This window comes from Triturus cristatus, chromosome 7, assembly GCF_964204655.1.
Source record: "Triturus cristatus chromosome 7, aTriCri1.1, whole genome shotgun sequence".
NCBI lineage: Eukaryota > Metazoa > Chordata > Amphibia > Caudata > Salamandridae > Triturus > Triturus cristatus.
The window spans coordinates 1,214,342,825-1,214,368,055 of NC_140590.1; the positions used below are offsets into that span (position 1 = coordinate 1,214,342,825).

General features: G+C 42.1%; 1 protein-coding gene and 1 non-coding gene across 2 annotated transcripts in view; both read left to right on the plus strand.

Annotated features, from left to right (window-relative positions):
- Nucleotides 1-25,231, plus strand: part of LOC146811634 (transmembrane protease serine 9-like) — a 1,785,969-nt gene that overhangs the window by 899,471 nt on the left and 861,267 nt on the right. The window contains exon 10 of the mRNA XM_085618610.1: nucleotides 18,250-18,412. Within this exon, the coding sequence (XP_085474736.1) occupies nucleotides 18,250-18,412 (163 nt within the window). The remainder of the gene's footprint in view (nucleotides 1-18,249; nucleotides 18,413-25,231) is intronic.
- LOC146811638 (U1 spliceosomal RNA) lies at nucleotides 18,613-18,776 on the plus strand. The gene has a single exon (XR_014967194.1). It is a non-coding gene; the product is annotated as a U1 spliceosomal RNA (small nuclear RNA).

Genomic DNA, 25,231 nt, shown 5'->3' on the forward strand with positions numbered 1-25,231 from the left:
CTTATACCTTTTTGTTAACCTCAGGGGATATTTTAGTCTATAACACATATGGTAGTCTGAAAAAGATCTAACGTAACCAATCAACATGCTTAGCCCAGTTAATCACAGGTTGCCAAGTCCTTTATCTCTTATTAGAATTGTCCTCCATCTCCAGTACATATCTTAAGACACTGAGCCATGCACCCATTGTTGATCGTAGGTTAGATAACCATTTACTACAAATATCCCTTCTGGCAAGATGCATAAAATAGAAAATAAGGCAATATTTCTGTCCGATTTAATAATAATAAATAGTGGACAGAAGAGTTCTCTGACATAAACAACATGTCCTAAATAATGTTTACAAATATTGTCCCATTGAGTGTAAGTTTTCATTACCTAATTCCAAATGGGCAGTGTTCTTGTAAAATACACTTAGGTTAAAAATATTTATTTCAGACTATGTTCTGGCCATTATATTCTGGTACCATACCATATAGCTCACTAGTCATTGGCATGTCACTGGCTGCCAGGAGACAAATGTGACCTACCTATTGAAAGGTGAAGAGTGAGGAAATGTCAGCAATACTGTGTCATTTCTTTGCTCATAAACTTTATTCGGTTGAATAGAAAAACAACAATGAAGGTACATCAATAAGAACTCATACCAATATCAAAATACGACAATAAAAACCCTGGTCACATCATCCAAATTTCCAAATTACTTCATGCATGAAATAAGCAATTAGTCGTCTGCTACAATCCATTTGTACAGATGGTCACTTAGATTTAAGACAACAGTCAAAATAATATAAATCTGATTACAAAGATAAAACATAAATAACACTTCGCTATTACAGTAGGCTTTTCTAATTTCATAGCATTCAGTATGCGCGATTACACATCTCAGCCTTGTCAGCACAAATCGGTGCTGCAAATTGGTTACATATACCAGGTAGTTGCTATTCCTCTCCTCCATATCCAAGGACCTATAGAATATGACAGTAGATTTGAGTTCATTGTCTGAATCACGTTTGTCCAGCCTGGTTTGAAAAAATGTATTTTTAATTCTAATCTTAGACAGTGATGTAAACCGGGTAGAATCAGACCAGATTGACAGACTAAACAATTTACTAAGGCAAGAGTTAATGTAAGATAACCAGGGCATATTTAGGGCCTGATCCAGGGCTAGGCGGACGAGGATAATGTTTCTCGTAAGACTGGTCTCTTCCCTTGCCCATAGTGATATCCATAATAGCACGGGTCTCACCAAAAGATGATCTTCAAGAAACTGTAGGCCTTCCTCGTTATGAATTACCGTGTTAAATACACAAGGTGGCAGACATAAGAGTCGTTTTCGAAATTTATTTTCTTCGATTTGTAAGAAATGGCAATTTGCTTGGCCCCAGAGGCCAGCCCCGTATGTTGCAATAGTCAAGCCCGTAGCTTTATAAATAGCTACCATTTCCCTAATGGGTCTACTACCCAATTTAGAGGCAAACTTAAAAATCTCCTGGGGGACCCTACTCTTTTTGGCTCTGGTATTTAGTATATGCTGTGAACAGGACCCGTTGTCTGCAAATGAAATACCCAGATAGCAAAAAGAGTTTATTGAGGCTATTCAGATATTACCAATAAAAAACAATTCTGCATCGTTTCCGCCTTTGACCACAGACCATGGTAAATGTTTTAGTTTTATTTATAACCATTTTTTTCTGAAGCAATGTATTCCCCAAAAGCGTTCATCAGTTTCTGCAGACCCACTGGTGTTCTGGCTAGGAGTACTGCATTGTCGGCATAAAGCAGCACTGGTATTGAAAGCCCTGCATCCTTGGGAGCATCAGCCTGTACTGACTGTAGATGGCTATCCACCCCATTAATAAATAATGAAAACAGCAGTGGTGCCAGGATGCAGCCCTGTCTGATTCCACTCCCCACTTTGAATTTTGACATGCATTCCCCTTGTGGGCAGAAATTAACTTGGCTAGATAGTTTCTCATAAAGACGTGAGAGGAAGCCCACAATTGGTCTTGGTGCACCTGTAGAAATCAGTGTTGCCCATCATAGATTATAATCTACTAGATCAAAGGTGCTACTCAAGTCTGCAAAGCATAAATATAGAAAACTCTTTTTCGCCCTGGTATATTTCCCAATTAAAAGCTCGAGATTGATACATTGTTCTGCATTCCCCACTTGTTTCCTAAAACCATACTAGACCAGGGTCAGAATCGATTGTTTTGATGCCCGGTCCTCTAATCTTAGTAATATGACTCTACTCATGAGCCTCATCGAGGAGTCTAGGAGTGGGATTGGGGGATAGATTTTGGGATCAGCTTTGTCCCCCATTTTATATATTTGGGTTATAAAAGATGTCTCCCAGGAGGATGAAATTCTGTCCTTCAATGGGGAATTAAAAACTCTAGTCAGGATAGGTCCCCAGAGATCAGCAGCAGATTTATATGCATCGACTGGCACTCCATCTGGCCCCGGAGCCCTTCCCGCTGCGCTGGCTTGTAAAGCCAGCATGACATCTTCAAGAGAAATATCAGGCTTTACTACCCCCCAATCATTTTCCATATTTGCTGTATACTCAGTATTCTGTCTAAATATATTGGAGAAGTGGACTACCCAACTATCACAAGCGACATTACAGCTGAACTCCGAGATGTCTTAATTTTTTAGGAATGGCGCATTCACAGTGTCCCAGAACAGCTTGGAATTCTTGGTCTCTGCCGTAAGTGCAAAGTTAACCCATGCTTTATCCTGTACCGTCTTTTTCATAGCGACCAGAGCATGAATATATTGAAAACACTGTGTTCTAATGACCATGGTAAGGGGATTATTCAGGGCATGTTTAAGAGCTTGATGTGCTTTAGTGCAGGCAGAGTCGAACCATCCCATTTTAGTAAATCCTACCCTGGTCGGGTGGCAGGGTCAAAAACTATTTTATAGAGCTGGAGATATCATTAAATTCTTTAACTAGAAGTTTTGGTAGAATGATCTCCTGGAGACAATAATCAATTCCCCTACGTTTCTTCTGAACAATTTTTTGTAGTATGGTCCAAGGATCGATTCCTTCCTATTTAATTCTTACTTCGTTTGGACTATTTACTGTAATGTTATTTGCTATGGTAAAAAAATCCACCCGCTTGCCCTAAAAGTGCAGTGATAATGAGATCAGGTTATGGTCACTTAGAGCCACCGCGGTTATAGTTGATGTATCACATAAGGCATTAGCTGCCGCGGATATCAGGACATGGTCAATGGTAGTGGCTGATGACCTCCCAATAAAAGTTGGAATTCATTCTCCATTATTATCAGACCCACACCTTAGGAGCTGTAGGTCATATTTGGCAACAATGAAGTTCAGGGCTTTGCCATACTCATTATGACAGAAGTGGTCACTCCCTCTACCAGTCTGGTAAGAATGGCCACATGATCAGGTATCAGATAATGTACAGGCCTGGATATTAAAATCTCCAGCCCATAATAATGTAAAGTTAGTATTTATAATATTTAAAAATGGTTTCAGACAGTGGTCAAGGGCCCTTACAACCCTACTACAGGTATGATCCATTTTTTTTATTATAAACGTTTATTAAAACCAGATCATTCTCACCCTCTTTCTTCAGCCACAGTATTAGAAAAAGTGGATCCGGATTAGATTTTGTTTTTATGATTACCAGGATTTTGTTAAATGTTAATGTTAACAGGATTTATAAAAGCGCACAAATACCCGGAGGTGTCTTGGCGCTAGAGATAAGGGACAGGAGCCCCCCTTTTGCCTGCCCAACATGTGTGGATATTGCTTCTGAGAAGTATGACGAGTACCCTTCGACATAAACCAGTTTAGTACACCAAGTTTCCTGCAAACATAGAATATCAGTTTCAGATATAGTAATAATCCAATCAATCTTCCGTATTTTGTTAGTAAGCCCATTCACGCTCCATGTAGCAAACCTGAATTTTCCTCTCCCATCATCATGTGGGCTTGTATTTATGACCACACCTAATGCTGTACTGGGAGTGGGGCAGGTCTCCCGGTTGGTATTAGTATAATCTAACTTGGGTGTACCCTTCCTACACATGATAGCTAGTTCAGGACAGCATTTACTGCCATTGATGTACATATTACACTGCAGTACCTTGGATACCTCCACATTGCAGGGTTTCCCAGGGTCGTCTGGACTATGGTCTATAAAACTAAGGGGCATATCAACAACAACCGGCGATAATTATCTCTAAGCGCACTTAGCGCTAGGATAATTATCGCCGGCTAGCGTGAATTTTTATCGCTGAGATAGCGTGCTATTAGCAACGCTTATCTCAATAGCGATAAAAATCCTCACGCTAACAGGCTAACGTGAGAATATCGCTGGAAACCCAGCGATAATCTCACGTTACCTTGTTGATAGGGACAGGCAAACTTAGCCATGATATCCTCCTTCCATAGGATATCATGGCTAAGTCAGAAAAATACCAGATGTCAAAAAGCAGCGTTAACCGCGGTTAGCGCTGCTTTTTTTGTCTCTAACAGGGTTAGCGACATTCTTGATAATAGGAGAAATGTCGCTTAGCGACATTTCTCCTATTATTTTACTCTGGAACGCCCCCTTTGCATCTCATTAGAGATGCAAGGGGAAGCGTAGAGTAAAAGGGTGCTAAAATGCAAATTTGCATGTTAGCACCCTGTTGTTGATAGGGCGCTAGTTTTATCTCTCCTTTTTTGGCTTTTAAAGCCAAAAAAGCAGAGATAAAGCCCTTGTTGATATGCCCCTAAGTCAGTCATTGTCTTCCATAATGCTCAGTACATGGTATCTGTTTGACAAAAACTGATCATGAGGGTGTGGATGACATGGGTAGAGTGGTCTTGGTACCTGTACATTTTGGGTTTTAGCACGAATGTTAGCACAAGGAAGATTATTACTTCGTAGATGGCAATAGAAAAACCCTAGTGGGAAAGCTGCCACATTGTGTCCAAACTGTGGTAATGATGCTGCCTTTGCATGGATTTTACCTACTATGCTAGGGTTTCTAAAATGAACAACGATACAATCCCCCTCAAAGACTTTTATTTGTGAGCCAATCCGCCTCACTCTTCGTGTAAATAAGATTTGGTGTGCGTTAGCTGGTAAAAACGGTGTCTTTTTTGCCTCATACGAACAGTATTAAGGGGCATATCATCAACGGCCAGCTATAATTATCACTGGCCGTGTTTAGCGTGCAGAAAATTAACGCTGCGTATCACCGGATTCTATTGCCCGGTGAGCGCACTATCAGCAACGTGCATCGCCGAGGCGATAGAAATCCAGGCAATATCGGCGTAGAGGGGCAATATCGCAGGATTACCTGCGATAAAAAAGAGAGATACACAAAAACATTGCTGATAGGGAGATGTGGACTCAGCATAATAATCCACCTCCCATTATGAACATAGCCAAGTCGGAAAAATAGCAGGCGTAAGAAACCTGCGATAATGCCTGATAGCGCTATTTTAAATATCTCTAGGCCGGCTAGCGATTTTCTTGCGGATAGGGAGAACCTCTGTCACCAAATATTTTCTCTGTATTTCGTGTGTCTTTCACACGGGAACGCCTACCTCGCATCTCATTAGCGATGGGAGGTGAAAGGATAATGGGCCCTACAGCATGGATTCATGCGTTAGTGTGCCCATGCTGATAGGGCGTTAAAATTATCGCCGCTTTTCTCCCGAAAACGGATGCAAAAGCAGCGATAATTTTAACTCTGGCCGTTGATGATATGCCCCTAAGACCTTTACCGAGGAAAACGTTTCATAAGACCTTTGAGAAGAGGAAACCTGTGCCACTAGGGCTTCTTCATATCTAAAGTCATCCAGACAATACAGGAGGAAGAATTACCAGGCCCAGCCAGGTTCCAACAAGGACATCCCTCTGGGTTTAGACATTGTCAGCCAGGGAAGTCTCATTTGAAGCCTGTGGTGATCGCTGTTCTGTGCAGGGGCAGCAATCCGCTCTATGTCAGGATTCCCTTTTGCCTTTTCATTGAAGGACTCCATTTCAACCAAGTGGATGCTGGCCATTGTACACATACACATACTGGAGTTCTACTATACCATGCTTTATTCCAGTGTGCTGAACACAACAGTTTCCTCAAATGATGTCAGAAAGTGAGGTGGATGGATGTGCACTCAGGATCTTTTGCAGAAGAGGATCATTGTCCCAGTCCCACCAAAAGAAAAAGTCCTGCAAAAAGATCACAAATCTTCTGAGCACATATGATATCAAGGGATTTAGGTCCATCAATAATCTGAAAGATGCAATAGTGAAGATGAGCACCCTCTAAAAGATCATCACTCTGATGCCCACAGGAGAATATGTTTGTTTCTTCAACAGGGCCCCCCGGGTGCTACCCTGAAGTATATTTGCTGAGCTGCATGCTGATTTCTTCCTATTTTGTTCATCCACTAAGGGATGGAGGTGGGGAACACTAGGGATTTATGAGAACAAGGCTTTCATTGCCATTTTACATGCTTACGTTGTTGGTAATATAACATATTTGATCTTTTACATTTGCTTATGTTACATTAAGCTGAAAGTATCAAAGCTGTCTGTTGGAAAGACACCCTTTTTTGCAGAGTCTCCCCAATGTTTTCTTTTTGCCTTTTTACTGAACCCTATTTTTCTGGCTATAGAACTCTTTGCACGTTAACTCTGCTAACCAGTGGTAAAGTGCTTTTGCTCTTCCTTTCAACATGGTAAAATTGGTCTAGCCCTGCTTGGCATATTTAACATACCTATAAATTGCTATTATATGGTACTAAGGTGCACCCAGAGCCTGTTTGTTAAAGGTCACTAGTGGACTGCAGCACCGATTGTGCTTGCCACTACTGTGCCAATGTGAACATGACTGCAGGCCTGCCGCCAGTAGCCTTTGCTGTGCAGGTTTTATTAGTAAATTCAACCTCTCAAAATTACCTCTTTTGATGGGCCTAAACCTTCCTTTTAAATATTTATATGTCATCCCCAAGTAGATCTTATTATCCATAAAGGTGGGGGTTCATGGCATTTAAAATTAGGATATGTAAAGGCTTATTGTTAAACATGTCCACTTGGTGAAAAGGTCCAAAAGGCTCATTCTAGCAGGGTTAGCTACAACATAGGAAATCATTGGAATATGATATTAAGTTTAATAAATGTATCTCAACCTAGGAAACCGCTAGAGAACTATTTCAAGGATTCTTTTTATTGGTTAAATGAAATCCAATATAATGGTAATGTAACATAATGAGCAAACAATAGGTGGACCTGAAAGGGAAGATCATAGTGATCTGAACCTAATAAAATATGCAGGTCAGGCAGGGAGGATCCTCATTGACATTAAAAAGAGTCAAGTCCAGCTTGAATGTCACATCCTGCCTGACAGGTCTGCTGGGATTTCTCATATTACACTTGGTACCTCAGAGAAGCCTCCTGTGCCACAGGTAATTGTTAGCTGACACCAGGTGAGGGCTCTTCTGTTGTCCTGCTGGACAGTCAGGCCCCAATTAGAGTGGGACTCTTTGACATTACAGTGTCACATCCTGTTTGTCAGGGCTGCTGGGTATACAAATAAGATTTGGGGCACGTTTCAAAGGAGGGAAACAGAATGACAAAACATGTGTGTGTATCAACTGCCTTTTTGCTGAAAGCTCAGCTTTAATTTTAAAACACTCCAGTTTTTGAGTTTGCTGTTGGTACAGGGACGCACTAAAACTGGATTTTAGTGTTAGATGTGGGAGTGCACCAGGATTACCATAGTGCACTCCCCATACACCACCATTCCTCAGAGCCCAAGTTCAGTGTGGCTGAAGACTTTGGGCATAATGAAAATGTCCAAAGTGGGTAGAGTTTGTCCCAGGGACCTACCCCATTGGTTAGGATATTGGTCATTCCCACCTTCTAGCTCATGCTAAGCATACATGTGGCACCTACTTCAGAACACTTCTGGATCTGAAGAAGATCAAAAGAGTACTTAACTTGCTGTCTGTGACCTGAGAAGTGCCCAGGAGAATGGACCTGCTCTCTTTTGTAGTCAGGACAAAGATGTGGACACCAGGGGTCATCAGAATGACCTCCTGGTAAAGCTACAGGGACACATCAACCTACAAGAGGCCTTTTCCTGCACCACAGCCCAGCTGACAAGTAGCAACTGGATTGGGACTGGACTCTCCTGTTGTCCAAAGCTTGCTACCCTGTAAGTCTCTAAGTGCTTTCCTTGAGGTCCTGTGTGGCTTTAGAAGTTTACTCCTGTAGTGGATTGGGTCTTAAAGGACTAAAAGTAGAATATAAAATGTTTTACCAGGGCAAACCTGGTTACTATATCTGACCTGAGCTCCATTGTAGTCAAAGTTCAATTAAGCTTAGATCCTGTTCTACTGCAATCATTGGCTATCATTGGCACTTTGTGCTTCTTGGAGTTATTTATACTTAAAACTTTAAAAATGTACATCTCTGGTCCTCCTTATTTGATTTTTGTCAATTTAGTGTAAATATGTTTATTAAATCTTATTCTATTTTTCTAATTCGTTTTGGGGGTATTTATTGATCTGTGATTTAACGTTACACATTGCCTCTAAGTTAAGCCTGTCTGCTGTGTGCCATAGCTACCAGGGGGTTGAGCTTAGGTGTATAGAGTGACTTTAGTGGTTCACCCTGACAAGGATTGTTGTTAGTACTTTAGGTGAGTACTGACCACCTCAACTAATACCCCAATTTCTTACACTATCTGATATATTTTGTATTCCCCAACATCGTAGGGATTATAGGGCCAGATGTACAAAGATTTTTTCAGGTCACAGACGGCCCGATTCTCCAAATTGGGCTGATGGAGACTGGAACAAAGCAATTTACTGGGTACCAAACCCTATTACCAAATCACTCAATGGATTACTGAATCGGTATTAAGAAGGGGCGCGTTAACTGCATCCCTTTCTATTAGCGACTCGCAGTGGTATATGTGAATGTTTTGTGACCAAAATATGGAAGTAAAACATTCGTATTTTACTGCTTACTAGTAGGTTGGAACCCATTCACAAACCGAAGGGTCCCCTGGGGACCCCTTCTCCTTTGTGAATATGTTTGAAAACTTTTATAAGAACAGGTAGTGGTCCCACGGACCACTGCCTACTCTTGAAAAATTAGAACAAAGTTTTTCATTTTTCTTTTTGAAAATCATCACATTTTTCTTTAAGGAAAACAGGCTGTATTTAAGAAAATAAAATCACTTTATTTAAAAGCAAACAGAGACATGGTGGTCTGCTGTCCCCAGCAGGCCGCTATCCCCGTGTTTTTAAAGAATCACAATAGATCGCATATTGCGACCTATCTCGTGAATATTAATGAGGTAGGTCAATTGCAAACTACTGGGAATCGCTAACAATGTTAAACACATTGTTGCACATCGCTGGTTGCGATTTCCTAATAACGAATCACTAAAATTTGTTATTAGGGAATTGCAAACCTATGATTTTGTACATCTGGCCCAAAATGAGGTAATGTCTTGATTACTTAGCTTGTAATGCCATTACGCAAACTTTTCTATCCCTCCTGGAGGCTGCAATTTTAAAGCAGAATTAAGTTTCTGGTCAAGATATTAGCAGATGGCTTTCAGATCTCTGAACCTAAACTAAGGTCTCTCCATTCACACGGCGGTAACTCACCAACAGCCAAAGTGCATCTAGCTCATGGAAGTCAGTTATCTAAAGCCCTTGATTTGCAGGAGGCCTCAAACATTTTAGGGGGTCCAGCTTGATCCAATCACACAAGGCTGCAGCACTTCAGCCCTACTTAAAGCTCCCCGGGGCAGGCCTGCTTTAAATAATATACTCAATATGAGATTGTTGGCCCCACCATTATGGGAATTCCGAGTGCACTTGATGTCCAAAAGCATGAATCTGCCTCCCTGTGCCACCTATTATTCTGCTGCCCAGCGTTGTTAACCGACAGACACATTATGCTGAAACCACTATTTCTAAAGCATTAACTAAGTTCCTACAGGGACGTGTTCTTCAAGGTTTACACATGTGAGGTCCCAATGGAACTAGCAAGAATGGCAAAATGTTACTCCATTTTAGGGGAGCAGCTAAGCGCATGCAACACTTGAACTCTTCCAGCCTCTGTAACACCTACTACTAGAATAGTATGGTTGGGACAAGCTACATTAATCCACTGTACACTCTGAATTGAACTTGAAATGCTGTTATCCCATCTACGGCCAGAACTAGGGGCAATTTACAATAAGGCATTGTCCACATTGGTCTTAATTGAACACTGTCACACCACTTGCATTTAGATCTAACTATGCACTTTATTTCCACCTCAGATATGTATTAAGTGGCAGTGAATGGGTTGTTGTAGAAAAGGCCATGGTTGAGCCTTCATACTCATGCATGCCACACCCTTGGTTGGTGGAGCTCTCACACCCTAGGCACTTTGCAGTTTGGCTTGAATTTTATACATTGTTAGAATATATGTGGTCGATCAGTACCTTAGAGATAATTTTGGCTCATTACCTCTTTTCCATCTTTTTGCACAATGGGAAAACGAAAGCATAATTATTTAACTACATAATAGTTTTAAGCTATTCATTATATTGTAATGTCTTTTTATTTTTTTTATTTTATTATTGTGAAGATTTTAATTAATCATACAAAACATTATTCATTTATTCCTGGAGGCTGCATCCTGCTTTGAGGTACGATAGAGCAGTGGGAATGGTTGCCAATAATAGTGCTGAAGGACAGGCATGGAGGGTTTGTGTTATTTTCTTTGGATAATCAGCAGAAAGCCGGGGGGGGTGAGGACACTTCATATCTTACAATGGGTCAGAGAAAAGGATTCAGAGTGAGATTGCTGGTAAACCACCATGAACTGTCTATCTTTGCTTCTCTTTACTCTCATTGTTTTACAAGTGACTGAATACTTTATAAAGCTGTCTGCATGCCCTAAATCTTCCACTGATTGCTCTGCGCCTGCACACTGTTATTGGAAAATCTACACACATATGAAATCATATTTCTGCTACAGATTTCTAAATGCAGTTTCCTCATTTTACAATATTCCTCAGGCATTACATTGGATCTGGAAATTCTTGAGCAGTACCTCTGTGTTCCAGGAGGTGGCATAATTCAGCTTCGCGTCAGCATCATCTGGGTTGGAAGTGTTCCTTTCTGTCTGTGCCAACAGCATGGATCCAGATAGCTACCTGAGTCACTTTTTGAGGACAACTTTTTTTGACATTTTGTGGAGCTATTTTGAGCTTTTGCTCCCAGTGTGTTTAGGGAACATGTCCCCTCCAAAACCAATGGATTTAACACCTTGTGCACCTTCTGGCCTCACAGAGCTGAGAGGCGCCCCTGCTGGAGGTGGTCTCTGGACCCTTTCCCAGATTCTATTCCATCATTGGTGCCTACTCCCACCCTGAAACCTCAGTACCGGTGCTGACCCTGACGTAACTGAAGACACTTGATGACAAAGAGCTTATTGTCATCCCCGACTCTGACACCACACCCCTCTAGCAAAGTTTAGTGTTGATACCAGCACCGTCCAGGCCTTATCTTAGACCCTGGACACACTTCAATCACCTTTAGACTCACCCTTCTTCCCGAGGTGGGATGTTGAGTGGGAAGAGTTTAGTTCTCTGGACGAGGCCTCTGAAAACTGGTATGAGGAGCAGCGTGATGCCAGTGGTTTGCATATCTCTCTAGGCTCTGGTATGCTTTCCCATCTAGGTCCAGTGTTAGAGGAAGGCTCATTCGCTATAGTGATGTGCATGGTGGCGAAGTTCCTCGACATACCCCTACCTGCCATCGAGATAAAGCCCAACATCTTGATGAGTTTGCTACAACCAGGAACAAGCTTGGCAGAGCCTCTCCTCCCCTTCAATGAAGTCCTTACTAACGTCTTCCTCAAGACATTGGTCAAGCTTTGTACAGGGGCAGAATGATTGACAAGTGACACCGCTCCAACCCAGGAGACTCATCTTTCCTTTCAGAGCAACCTTTCCCAGAGAGCCTCCACAGCTAAGGTTAATCCCAGTTCATTCCTGTCCACCCCTCCGAACCAGGAATCCAAGAAGCTGGATGTGTTCAGGAAATATAGGGGCATATTTACAAAGAAGTGGTGGAGCTCGACGTTAGCTTCTTGGCTTTCCGCTCCAATCCGCCACTTCTGAAATGAAGGGCTGCATCGTATTTACAAGAATACGGTGCAGCCTTGCATTTCCCCCTGTGCTGGGGCTAATTTAGCTGCCTAACGCCAACGCAGGCGCCCTTGAACCACAGTGCAAGGGTGCCTGCGTTGAGGGGAATAATTGTTTATGTGCTGGAAGGGACACCTTTCTGTGTATAAACAATCTGAAATGGTGTTTTATAACTTCTATGTGTGCTGCTTAATGCAGCAAGCATATAAGTTGCAAAACATCATTTTTTTAATTGATTGTTCATGTGCAGAAAAGGACAGCTTTCTGCACATAAACAAATGGGTTTTGCTGTTTCTATGTATGCTGCACAACAGAGCACACATGGAAACAGCAAAAACGAGGCAAAATCAAAAAAACTTCCCCGTTGTGCCAAGGTAAGACCAGGTTTTACCTTGTCTTAATGTTTGCACTGCCCCATATTTATGCCACCCTTGTAAATATGGGGCAGCATTAAAATCAATGGGTGTTGCATGGAACACCCACCACAACACCAGTTGCCTGCTGCTTTCACGCTGAGTATAGCGAGAAAGGGTGCCTTTTTTACAAGGCGGCGTTGAAGTTGCCTTGTGAATAAAGTGACATTGTGGCGGCGATAGCGGCTTGTAAATATGCCTCATAGTTTCTTCTCCACCAGCTTGGCTTTGCGGTCAGGTAACATCACATGCCTCATGGGCCAATATTCCAGTGCACTGTGAGATTCAGTGGGCATATTGTTCTCTATGCTCCCAGAGGAGATACGAGTCATTCTTAATCAAGCCCTAATCAATGGCCTCGACAGTGGCAGTGCGCCGCCAAACCTACTTGCGGTCCACTGGGTTTTTGATGGACATCCAGTCGCCATTCATTGATTTTCCATACAGAGGCTCCCTCTTGCTTTACGAGAGCCATGTCACTGGCAGATCTCTTGGCCTTTCGCTGACTGGTGGCCCCCAACAGGAATTTAATTGAATTGAAAAATTACTTTTATTTGATTTGGTTTAAATCATAAAAGGGCGGCACATCCACCAATATGCACAATGTACAAGAGCGATTATATCAATGCATTAATTAACATGAATCTAATTCAAATTTACATTAAAACAAGTTAAAAAGGATAGAAATGGGTTGGTGGCCCCCAACAGGAGTCTTTTCGCCTATGCAGCAGAAGCAGTCAGGGCATTTTTGGGCATCCACAGTATCAACCTTACCCATTTACTCAGCAGGACACCCTGTCCTTTCTTGGACAGGGTTGCAGATCCTAAAATGGATGCAGGTGCTACATCCAGTGTGCTGACCGATTTCTCGCCTCTCTGGCTGCCGCAGCCTCCACATCTCTTCAGTGTGCCCTCCACTTTGCCCAGCTACCCCATTGCCATCAGGATCAGGCACCATCTTCCCCAAAGCACGGACATTACATCTGATAACTGGGTGCGTCAGATTGTGATGCTGGGTTATGCCCTTTTTTCTGTGGAAACAGCCCACCTGTGTCACCATCCCTAGGGCAGCTGATGGAGGACTGTCTCTTGTTACTTTGTCAGGAAGTAAAGGATTTTCTGGCCAAAGAGGCCATCAAGAGGGAGCTTCTCCAGACGTAGAACATGGTTGCTATTCTCAGCATTTTCTGGTGCCCAAGAAGGACAGTGGCCTCAAGCCTATTTTAGGGTGCAGAGACAAAATATCAAACAGAAAATATCAGCTTGCAAGAATATCGAGTCACTAATATCGTGGCATGGAAATATTGTCACCAAGAATATCGTTGTCACGATTTTAAGGTAAGTAATATTGATTTTTAAATTATAGAAGTCATTAACATAGTTTGTAAAAATATAGTTGTTTAAAATATTGTTTTTTAATTATGGTTATGTTTTTAGTATATGTTTGAAATGTATATGATGTAATTTTTGCTAAATATTGTTTGTTTCTTACTATATGAGTTACATTTTTAGTAGTTATGAAATTTAACTTAATTACATTTTGTGTTTTTTAATTCAGTAGAGGGTTGTGGGGTGGGAAGTAATTTATTTATAATATATTAATGATTATTTTTTAATCAATATTATTTATTTAATTGATATTTGATGTTAATTGTTTTATTAATTTTTTTATGCAAATGTTTTTTGCAGGTTGTGGTGTTTGTTTATAGGGGTAAAGGGTGGAAAGTAATTTATTTTTAATTACTTAATTATTGGTTGTAAATTAACATTAATTAATTCATTGATAATTATTTATTTTAATTGTGTATTTACATTTTTTTATTATTATTATTACCACTTATAAAGCGTTAGGCTACACCCAACGGGGGTGTCCCGGTGCTAGCAGCAGCAGAGACAGTGATAGCTATGCAGGTTGTGAGGTTATAGAGGTAAAGGGTGGAAAGTAATTTATTTTTAATTTATTATTAATTAGCTGTTAATTATTATTAATTGATTAATTGATAAATAAATATGTTAATTGTATAATTATTTTTTATGTGTGGGTTGGGGGATTATAGGTATAAAGGGTGGGAAGTAATTTATTTTTTAGTAATTAATAATTAGTGGTTAATTAATATTCATTACTTAATTGTTAACTAAATATGTCAATTGTTTAATTAAATGTTTTTTAGGTTTGGGTTGTGGGCTTTATTGGGGTAAAGGCTGGGGAGTAAATTATTGTTGTTAATTACGTGTTAAATACTAATAATGTTTTAATTGTAAATTAATTATTTTAATTGTGTTATTAATTTAGGTGGGGGTTGTGGGGCTTGTAGGGGTGAAGGGTGGGTAGTTCATTCATTTTAATGAATTTACATTTAGTTTTTCATAAATAATATTTGTTTAGTTGATAAATAAATATGTTAATTGTGCAAATAAGTTTTTTTTTAATTTGTAGGGTGGGAAGTTAATTAATTTTACATTTTTAATATTAAATATAATTGTATTTTTTATCCAACATATATTTTAATTTGTTTACTTTTTTTAAATTATTTTCATTTTGTTTAAGATATTTTATTTGTCATTAATGTGGCATTGACTGTAGTGGGAATAGTAAATTTTACCCTTCCACAATCCAACACTTTCCCTATTGTTGCACTGACTGGAGTGGGAGTACTACATTTAACCCATCCACAATACAACACTTTCCCTACTGTAGCACCGACTGGAGTAGGAATAGTAAATTTGACCCCTCCACAATCCAACACTTTCCCTACTGTTGTATTGAGTGTGGTTGGACTTGTAAATTTTACACCTCCTGAGTATGACACTATGGGCTCTATTACGATGGCGGGCAGACAACGGCAAAAGGGACCGCCCTCCATAGGTGCGTCGGTCCCACCATTCAAATTAGGATGCGCCCGCCACACTGGTGGGCGCATCATGCATTTTTTACATTGCGGCGGGCAGTGCTGTAAACTGTCTTACAGACACCGCCTACATATTGTGTCAGTTTTCCACCCAGTCAACGAGTCGACCAGCGGAAAAGCTGCGGACGGTCTTCCTGTCCGGCGCGGACCCCCCAGCCATCCTAATATGGCGGGGGGTCAATCATGGAAGGATGGCGGGCGGATCCCCCCCACCGGGCTGGCAGTGGTTACCGCCAGCCCAGCTGGGGCAATCCGCCCGCCATCCTAATAGGCCCCTTTGCCTGCTCTTGTATAAATGTATTGGGAATAGTACATGTATTCATTTAAAAAAATGTTAGTTTATTTTATTCTAGTTTACTTTTATATTAGTATATTTTTGTTTATTTAAAATAATAATATTTATAATTACTAATGTTTATAATATTTGTAGTTAATTTGTTTTATTTTGTTTCATTATTTATTTGCATTTAAAACGGTTTCTTTTTTTATAAATTGTTATTGAATATATGTATATACATATTTATTTATATAATTCCATTTAGAAAAGTTATAAATTATAATATAAATTAAAAATATTATTGTAATAATATTATTAAATTAGATATATGTAAATAAATAGATATATTAATACATATGTTTGTTTAATTTTTTTTATTATTCATGATTGTTATGTTGTTTTTAAAAATTATTCTATTTATTTTATTTTTATTATATTGGTTTAATAAATTACATTTTTGTTTACTATTAAGTTTACATATATTTAAAAATCGATATTTTAGACAACTATATTAGTGACAAAGATATTTCCCCCCAATATTTTTGTAATTTTAATTATAAGTATAGGAAGTCGATATTTTTGCATTAAATATTTTTGACTCAATATTTTTGTAGTTTGAAATTTTTGTAGTCGATATTTTGCCAGTGAATCCTATTTTAGACCTGTGCCTTTTCAATTATTTCCTGTAGAAAGAGAAGTTTAAAATGCCTCTGTGGAGTCAGGTTCTTTCTGTCCTGGATCCTGGATGGAAGTTTTTGACCGACAGGACATGTATTTTCCCATCCCTGTCCTGCCATCCCACAAGAATTATCTGCGGTTCACGGTGGTCTATGGGCAATTTCAGTTCGCTGTGCTCCCCTTTGTCTTTACCAGTGCACCTCAGGTTTACACAAAAGTGATGGCAGTGGCTCAAGCACATTTGCAAAACTCAAGGGTTCCAGTCTTCACTACCTCAATAACTGCCTGCTGAAGAGGGCCTCACCCCAGGCAGTCATCCCTCACCTCCAGACTAAGGCGAACCTTCTGCATTCGCTGGGGTTCACTATCAATCTGCCAAAGTCACACCTGACTCCCTCTCAGAAGCTTTGCTAAGCAGTTCCGGGCATACCCTCTGGAGTGGTGAGTGCAGAATATTTAATGACAGACTAAGATTCCAATGTTTTAGCCTCTATCCTGAATTTTGGTGAGACAGATCTAAAGTCCAAGTGGATGCGGCATCAGGAAAATCTCTCGGATCTGGTCCAGATATCGGAGGAGACTGCAAAAGATCTGCGGTGGTGGTTGACAAACTGCAAGTGGACCAGTGGCAGAGCCTTCCATCTTCCCCACCTGGAACTCACAGTGGTTACAAACGTATCACTGCTGGGTTGGGGCGGCTATCTGGGAGAGGTGGATATCAGAGGACTTTGGTCTCCGGCATAGTCTCTGCTCTGTATCAATTTTCTGGAGCTGAGATCGATTTGCTTGGCACTGAAATCCGTCCTCCTATCTATCAAGGGCAGGTTGGGTCAGGAGTCCAAGCACAATACCAGCGCCATGTGATACAGCCATATGCCGGCCGGGTGAGCCACTGGCTCAATGTCAGGAGGCTCTGAGACTTTGGGCTTGGCCGGAGATCCAGGATAGTTTTCTGTTGGTAGACCACCTACAATGATCTCTGAACACCAGGGCGGAGGCACTCAGCCATCATTGACTTGCCGATCACGAGAGGCAGTGACACCAGGAGTTGTTCTTCTGTGCTTTGGAGTTTTTAAAGCGTACCCATTCAGAGACGCATTATGCCTTAAGTGGGCCTCAGGACTCATGTACACTTTCCAGTCGATACCATTCCTGCCCATAGTTCCCAATAAGGATAGGAACGACTCGGCCCAGGTCATTCTTGTGGCACCGATGGGGCTCAAAGAGTCGGATACTTTGACCTCCTGAGTATGAGTATTTGCCTTCCGTTCAGCAACCACTCCATGATGTCATGTGAGTCACAGACCCACCCCTCCCAACCGGCCCCTCCCAACCTGGCCGATATAAGAAATAAAATGATAATAACAGAAATATCTTCTCTTATTACTTTTTTTACACTTCCCAAGAGCAGTGGAGTGACGCCCCTCCGCCTTAGCTGAGGAGCTCCCACTGCTCGTAGCTTCATGTTTTGGGGTGGAAATATGCCCAAAAGTAGCTGATTGCAGCATGCCAGAGTAGCGCTTATGTAGGCACCGCAACATCACTTCCGTACCGGATGACGCTGTCGCGGAGTTGAACTGTGCCACCTCTGGGCATGCAGAGGAACTGCTCAAAGTTTTCCGCATCCAGTCTAATGCCTGGGGAATATTTTAAGGTGAGAAATCACTGGTTAGAGATTTTCTACCGGAAAAAGCTTTAACAAAAGTATTTAACTTGTTCTGCTGACTTCACATGTGCACATTTAATTCAACCCATTTATGTCTTTCTTTGACAGTGTGTGGTAGTTCCTCCTTCAGCCAAACCCGGATCATTGGTGGAGAGCAGGCACAGACCGGAGAATGGCCGTGGCAGGTCAGCATGCAGTACTATAGACGCCATATGTGTGGTGGGTCACTGATCTCCAGCAGATGGGTGCTCACTGCTGCTCGCTGCCTCTGGTAAGCATGAGTGCAGGCTACAGGCATGTAGTCAATGGAGTTGAAGTGTTTAGTTGGTATTGGCAGTAGATTATTGTAAATCAAAATAATCTTACTTAATAATCATACTTACCTGGCAGGGGAGACATCAGGATCATGAAGTGTTTAGTTGGTATTAGCAGTATGTTACTGTATATCAAAATAATTTTAGTTAATAATAAATACTTACTTGGCTGGGGAGACAACATGCTCACGAAGGTGGTTCTCCTAGGGTGAGGCTCATCCATTGCAAACCGGATGTGTTGACCCCCGCAATGTACCCAAATGTGGAATACTCAACTGCATTATTTCTGGTAGTGGGGGACTGCACTCTTGCTTTCCCCTGGGAAAAAAACCCAAAATAATCTTTTATCCAGTTTTCTGGAAAGTGCATCACAGGACCTCAATGAGCTCAACTGCGCATCACTTCAATTCTATGTGACCGATACCCATCTTGTCACATGTGTATCATTGTGTGATGGAGGGATATCTGCTATTCTTACATTATTTCTTAAGAAAGCAAGGGCTCATATTTGATCATATCTGAACCAGAGCTGATTACTGTCCAGATTTTATCACAAATCACGAAGGGTGGTGTATGCAACGTCAACGCCACCACTAGAAATGTTACTTACTGATCACTGGTTTAGATTAATGGAACTGAGACTAGTCCTCATTACGCAGCACACCAGGAGATGTGATCCTCAAACATTGTACCTTTACTACTCTGGGCATTAGTATTCCACAATGAGCATGCCTTGATCACTAAAGCGGTAATTAAAAACTGTTTTGCCTATGATTCAAGGATGGGAAAATCTCTTGGCCTAAATACATTAGGGATTCTTCTATCAAGCTTGACAATTTACCCCCATTTCTTTTCTCTACTTGGGGTAAGGAAATAAAATAGGGTTTGGTTGCCAAGAAATGTATGACTGCACAGCAATGCTGCAGAGAACAGGCTGAACTACCTAAATCCTACATGCGGAACTATGTTATGATTCAATCCTCTTATGGCTAGAGTTTTACCTCGACTTGGTTGCCCAATCATGGAAGCACCCACTCCTGTTTGGTATCAAATCAGGCTCTATTATGTGGCAATTATCTTTCACTTTTGGGCAATACGACAATTACAGCATTTGTTGCTGTCCATGTGATGCAGTTTCGGCCCAGACTTTTGCACACTTTTACTTCTTTTGCAAGTTTTATGAGCTTCTGTGCTGTAAACTTTTGGTGCCCATTTTAAAAAGTCAACATGTTAAGAAGTGCAGACCAGCGTTGCTTCACTTACAATTATTGATTTGTTCTGAGGTATGCTTTAGAGAGGACTTGTTTTTAAAATCAGCCATCAGATTTTGTAATAGCCTATCATTTTGAGGTCGAAGAGAATGAATTGGTTCTGATCCGACCATACATTCTCTTCATCTTGCTGTAGATTTTTGGATGGATTTTTATTTTTCCATGTTATTTATCTATTTATGATGCATGGATTTTATTGTTATTGGTTGTGCATTTTCATTTGTTCCTTTATGATTGTTTTTAAGTAATCAAATAAAGTAAGTTAATGAATTAATAACTGCAGAAGGTTATAATTAACACCAAAAGAGAGTCCCTCCTATTGGAGAAGAAAGAAGAGCGTATCCTCCTTGTAGGACTGGAAAATAAACATTTCTTTTAAATAACTTTCTTTCAGAAACCTTTATTTCGGTCATTACGACCATGAAAGTTTGCAATAAAAACAGGAAATCCCAATCTGTAATTAGGCACTGACATAGTTCCATATCCAGCGGCTCGATAAAGTGCATGTGCAAGATAAATACGGTGCAAAGGACAATGAGTATGAAAAACACAACTGTGCGAATAGTTTCAATACGGGTCATACAGAGGAGATAATTGAAGCAGCAATCGGAGTCATACCTTTAAAATACTAACTGTATATACACATATAAAAAGTAAAACTAAATACATTTTAAGGTTAAAACAGTAAAAAAAAATACAGGTTAAAACCCTAGAAAATTACAACAATGTGCTGCTGCAACTAAAGTAACGATTTTACAAAAGTCATGCACCTACGTCACATTGAAGTCAGAAATCTTGACACAGCAAAGACAATAGGCTTACGGGTGTCAGACTTCAAAACTCTAAATGCCTCAGCACAGTGAACAAACCCTAAATTCCTGCACAGTTAGACAAGCCAGCGCTTCCTTATTAATGTATAACCCGGGCAAAAGAAAAAGACATGAAGCTCCGTCTCTTTCTCCCAATTGCAAGGTGGGCATTCTCTAGGACAGGGGTCTTCAAACTGTGGGGCGCAACCCCCAGGGGGGCCATGGAGTGATGGAAAGGGGGTCGCGCCGTCCCAGTCACACTTCTGCCCAGGCCCAAGGGCCTCAGCCCCCCTCTTCCCCCTTCCTGTGTCTCAGCCCGGGCTGCTGCAGTGCAACTCGAGCTGCTGTGGGCTCGGGGCAGTGTCTGGAGACTTATCTCCGGCACGCCCGAGTTTTTCACAGGTCTTTAAAGACCATTTGCATTTTTACATGCCTTTGTAAATGGATTACAGAGGCTTAGTTTTTTTCCTGGTTCCAGTACCCCCTGGGTCCCCACTTATTCCTTACATTTGTATTTTACATTTACTGCTGTAGTGTGAGAATGTATTTAATGAAAAGGAATGTAAAGTAGGGTTGCCAAAAGAAAAATGCCTACTGTGTGGAGTGGTGTGGCTCACTGGTTAGAGGCAGCAGACCCGGAAGCAGAGGACGGCCCGGGACCAGGGTTCAATTCCCTACACGGCAGGGTTGTGGACCAGGGCCAGCGGACTCGATAATTCTCGCCTCGGTGCCTACTCTAACCAGGGATCACACTCGGCAACTCTGGGCATTAGCTTGCCTCATCTCCACAACGGCCCCCCACATTCGCTGGGGATGCCTGGTTTCACCTTGGAGATACCCAGGAGGGACCATCTCACAGGGATAGCCAGGACGGGTTCCCCAGCGGTCTACAGCGCCAGGACGCCTCAGGGCAGCAGTGTGCTTTACAAGACACATACATTTACATTTAAAAAGCCTGTAAAGATCTCCTCTTGACACTAAATAGACTTATAAATTAAAAAGTATGTAGGCATTCGTTTAATTATCAGTATCATTGAGGCAGCCCTAGAACACAATTAAAAGTGCTTTGTATTTATATTTGCTGTTCGAAGTATGCACAGATAAGTGCTGAAAATACTGCTTTAGGTGACTGCTTATTTTTGTACCGACTGGGCCATCAAAATAATCTGCTGGCAACCCTAACCATAGGACTGTAAGTTTGTTGCAGGATCAGCACATTATTATTTCCTTCACCCTCGATCCCCGATTAATGCCGCAATAGTTTAACTTAGATCTTAAACTCTATGCCGCCGTCAATAACATGCTGAGTTTCTTCATGGGTCTGGGAATGCACCCTGCATTCAGACTAATTCTCGCCCTTCACTTTCACGCTCACCCTGCACTCACAGCGATCACAATGCACTCACACTGATCACCATGCACTCACACCATTCACCTGCCCACCCTGCACTCACAGTGATCACTCTGCACTCACAATGCACTTGCGCTGTTCACCCTATACCTCACCCTGCAGTCACACGAGTACCCTACACATCCTGCACTCATGTGACACTTCACTCACCTGTCCCCCTCACCGCTCAATATGCAACTCACTCAAACAAGCCCATCAGTAATCATACATTCATTCATCCCAATCTGAACTTGCTTCCGCACGTAAATTCATACGCCATCTCACTCACCCTGCAGTCACTCCTCTTGCCCTACTCTCACACTGTTGCATCGCTCACTGTGCACTCACATGGTCACTCTTGACACCCACACAGTGCAGAGGGCTAATGTGCCTGCTGCAAAGAATATGTACCATGCAGATCACAGAAATGAGTGTGAGTAAACTATGAGTTGCGCTATAAAAAAATTAAATGTTTGTCAGAAAGGTGCTATAGAGAGATGAGGTGCATTGTTGGTGAGTGGCAGTGAAGGAATTCATGGAGAAGGAGGAAACGGGGGTGGGGCATCAAAAAAGACTGTTGCGCCGGGTGCGACCAGTGTTAGGACCAGCCCTGACTGGGAGTGTTAGCCCCCCTTCCGAAGTTCTGGTCTAGTGACTCCCCTGCTTCTGCCTATTATTTACATTTGTAGTGCGCTAAAGTTACCAAAAGTTGTCCTGGTGCTAATAACCATCTGCTGCCTGAAGGCAAGTGAGAAACACACAGAAGGAGAACCAGCCAAATGGGGTAACCTACAGAGCATAGAGAAAGGTTTTTATATCATCCTAAATGATAATAGATTCTTGGTGGAGCGAAGCAAAGGAGAGTGCACGTTCCATAACTGCGCGGCCTGCATCAAAACTGCGAGACAGACAACTCATGCCTTCTTGAATTAGGGAACAATAAGCTGAGTGGCACATGCCGAGAGGAGCACACGGGTCCGACCCGTATGCTTGGTGAGGAAAGATGAGAGGATGAGAGAGGACAGCAAGGGAGTGAGAGAATTTGATTGAAGAGGTCAGGGATGAGGAGAAATGTGAATTGCCGAAGAGAAATGTGGACACGCAAGAAGTGAGTGTGAGCCAAAGGGGAGGGCTTCTGTTAGAACAAAGGGGAGATGTGAAAGATGAATGGGAGGACTGGAGAGGTGTAAGATACAAATAGACAAAAATTTGAATGGAGAGACGAGGTGAATGAGAAGTGCTGAGGGGCACAGGAGGTGACAGGGCCAGAGAGGCCATGAGATAAATGGGAGAGACTGTTAGAGATGAGGGCAGTGAAAGGACAGAATGGCAAGAGGTGATTAAAGATGAAGTGAGAGGTTGAATGGGGAGAGTTCAGAAGTTGTAAAAAGAGGTAAAGGAAATGGCCTGCAAAGTGAGAGAGGGATCCGGGGTTAGGAGAGGAGAGAGGGATGGAAGGGAGGGGGTGAGAGGAAAGCTGCTTGGGTAAACTGCTTAACTCTGCACAAAACCGCCAGGGTTTTAAGGGACCCCTGCTTCTCCCGGCCAGGTGAGCTTCTAATGTGGCAGCACATATTCCTGCAGAGTGGAAGGCCCTTCACAAAGGTTGACTAGAAATCTTTCTGATGGTAATTGCTGTATTTTGGTTATAAACGGGTACTGATTGGGTGAAATCTTCCCTCAGTGTTACTGTGTGTAAAAAATGTCAAAATAATGAAGCAATGCTATCCCAAAATACGCAGCATCGCATAACCTCATTTACATTTTCTTCCCACACAATTTAGTCAAGCCTGTCACGTAGTTTGGTCCTCACCTGCCTCATAATTCTAGTAGTCCTGCCTACAGGTTTAAAAATGGTTTAGAAATGTTTGTCAGGAGGGGGTCCTTATGCCTCAAAATATGGACAGGGGGGTCTCGGCATCCAAAAGTTTGAGGACCTCTGCTCTAGGAGAAGAGTGTGTCCATTTGCGGGTGAATACACGGAGCGGCAGAATGCCCATTCTAAAGCCTCACCCATCAGGGTTGCCCTATGGTGGCATGCTTCATCATAGGGTTCATCCCTGCCCTTCTAAGGATAGGGGCATGCTTCTACCTACGAAGAAATGGGAGCACTTTGTGAAGAGATGTTCCTATACACCTATGTAGATTTGGATTATGGAGTTGGTTAATTATATGAAAAAAAGGGGCGTTTAAAAATATCAGACTGGTAGGAAAAAAAACTTAATTTGCTCCCCTAGTTGATATATTGAAGTATGGGGATGTTGGGAAAATGCTTTAGGTGTATGACCCAAATAATAAACACTTTTCTTCAGGACCATAAAGGAGAAAAGGCTCCCACTCCTATAGTTAAATTAACCCCTAAATAACATTGATAAACAAAAAGTGTGAAAATTAAATGATATACAGCACCTAATTGGTCTGTTTAAATTGCAAAATTCCTACAGCCCCCGTATGTACGCGCCAACCCCCCCCTAGCCCCCGTATGTACGGCGTGAACCCCCACCCCTGTATGTACACCAGTGTATGTACGGACCGTACCCCCACCCGTGTATGTATGGCGCTGGGGGTTCGCACCGTACATACACGGGTAGGGGTACGGTCCGTACATACACTGGTGTACATACACGGGTGGGGGTACGGTCCATACATACACTGGTGTACATACACGGGTAGGGGTACGGTCCGTACATACACTGGTGGGGGTACGGTCCATACATACACTGGTGGGGGTTCGCGCCGTACATACACGGGTGGGGTGGGGGTTCGCACCGTACATCCGCGGGGGGGGCTGGGGGTACGGCGTGTACATCCGCGGGGGGGCTGGGGGTTCGGCGCGTACTTACAGGGGCTGGGGGGGTACGGCACGTACCGGGCCCCCTAATTTGCTCGTTTCGCGGCATACTTCGCATTCCCGGCACTTTTTGGGTGCCGTAAAAATATTGCCGTCCGGACTGCTGTGGGTACGAATCGTACTTCCTGGTTCGTGAAACGCAGCCTGAGTGCGTAGCGACGTCACGTCGGAGGTGTCCCGGATCACATTGGTATGTATTTTTTCCTCGGTCGGTGTTTTTTACGATTCGTACGGAAATGGTGTTTCCATACGAATCGTACTTGCAAATACGTAGGGTGTTTTTACCGGGTACAAGTCGGACGGAGAAAACGCTCCTACCGACGGTTTGTACCCGGTTTTTCCAGGATCGGAATCGGCCCCTAATTAAGAGGACTTCATACCACATCTTTACATTTAAACACATGCAAAAAGAGATTGTACTGCTACCACAGTCATGTCATTCAAAATGTTAGTTA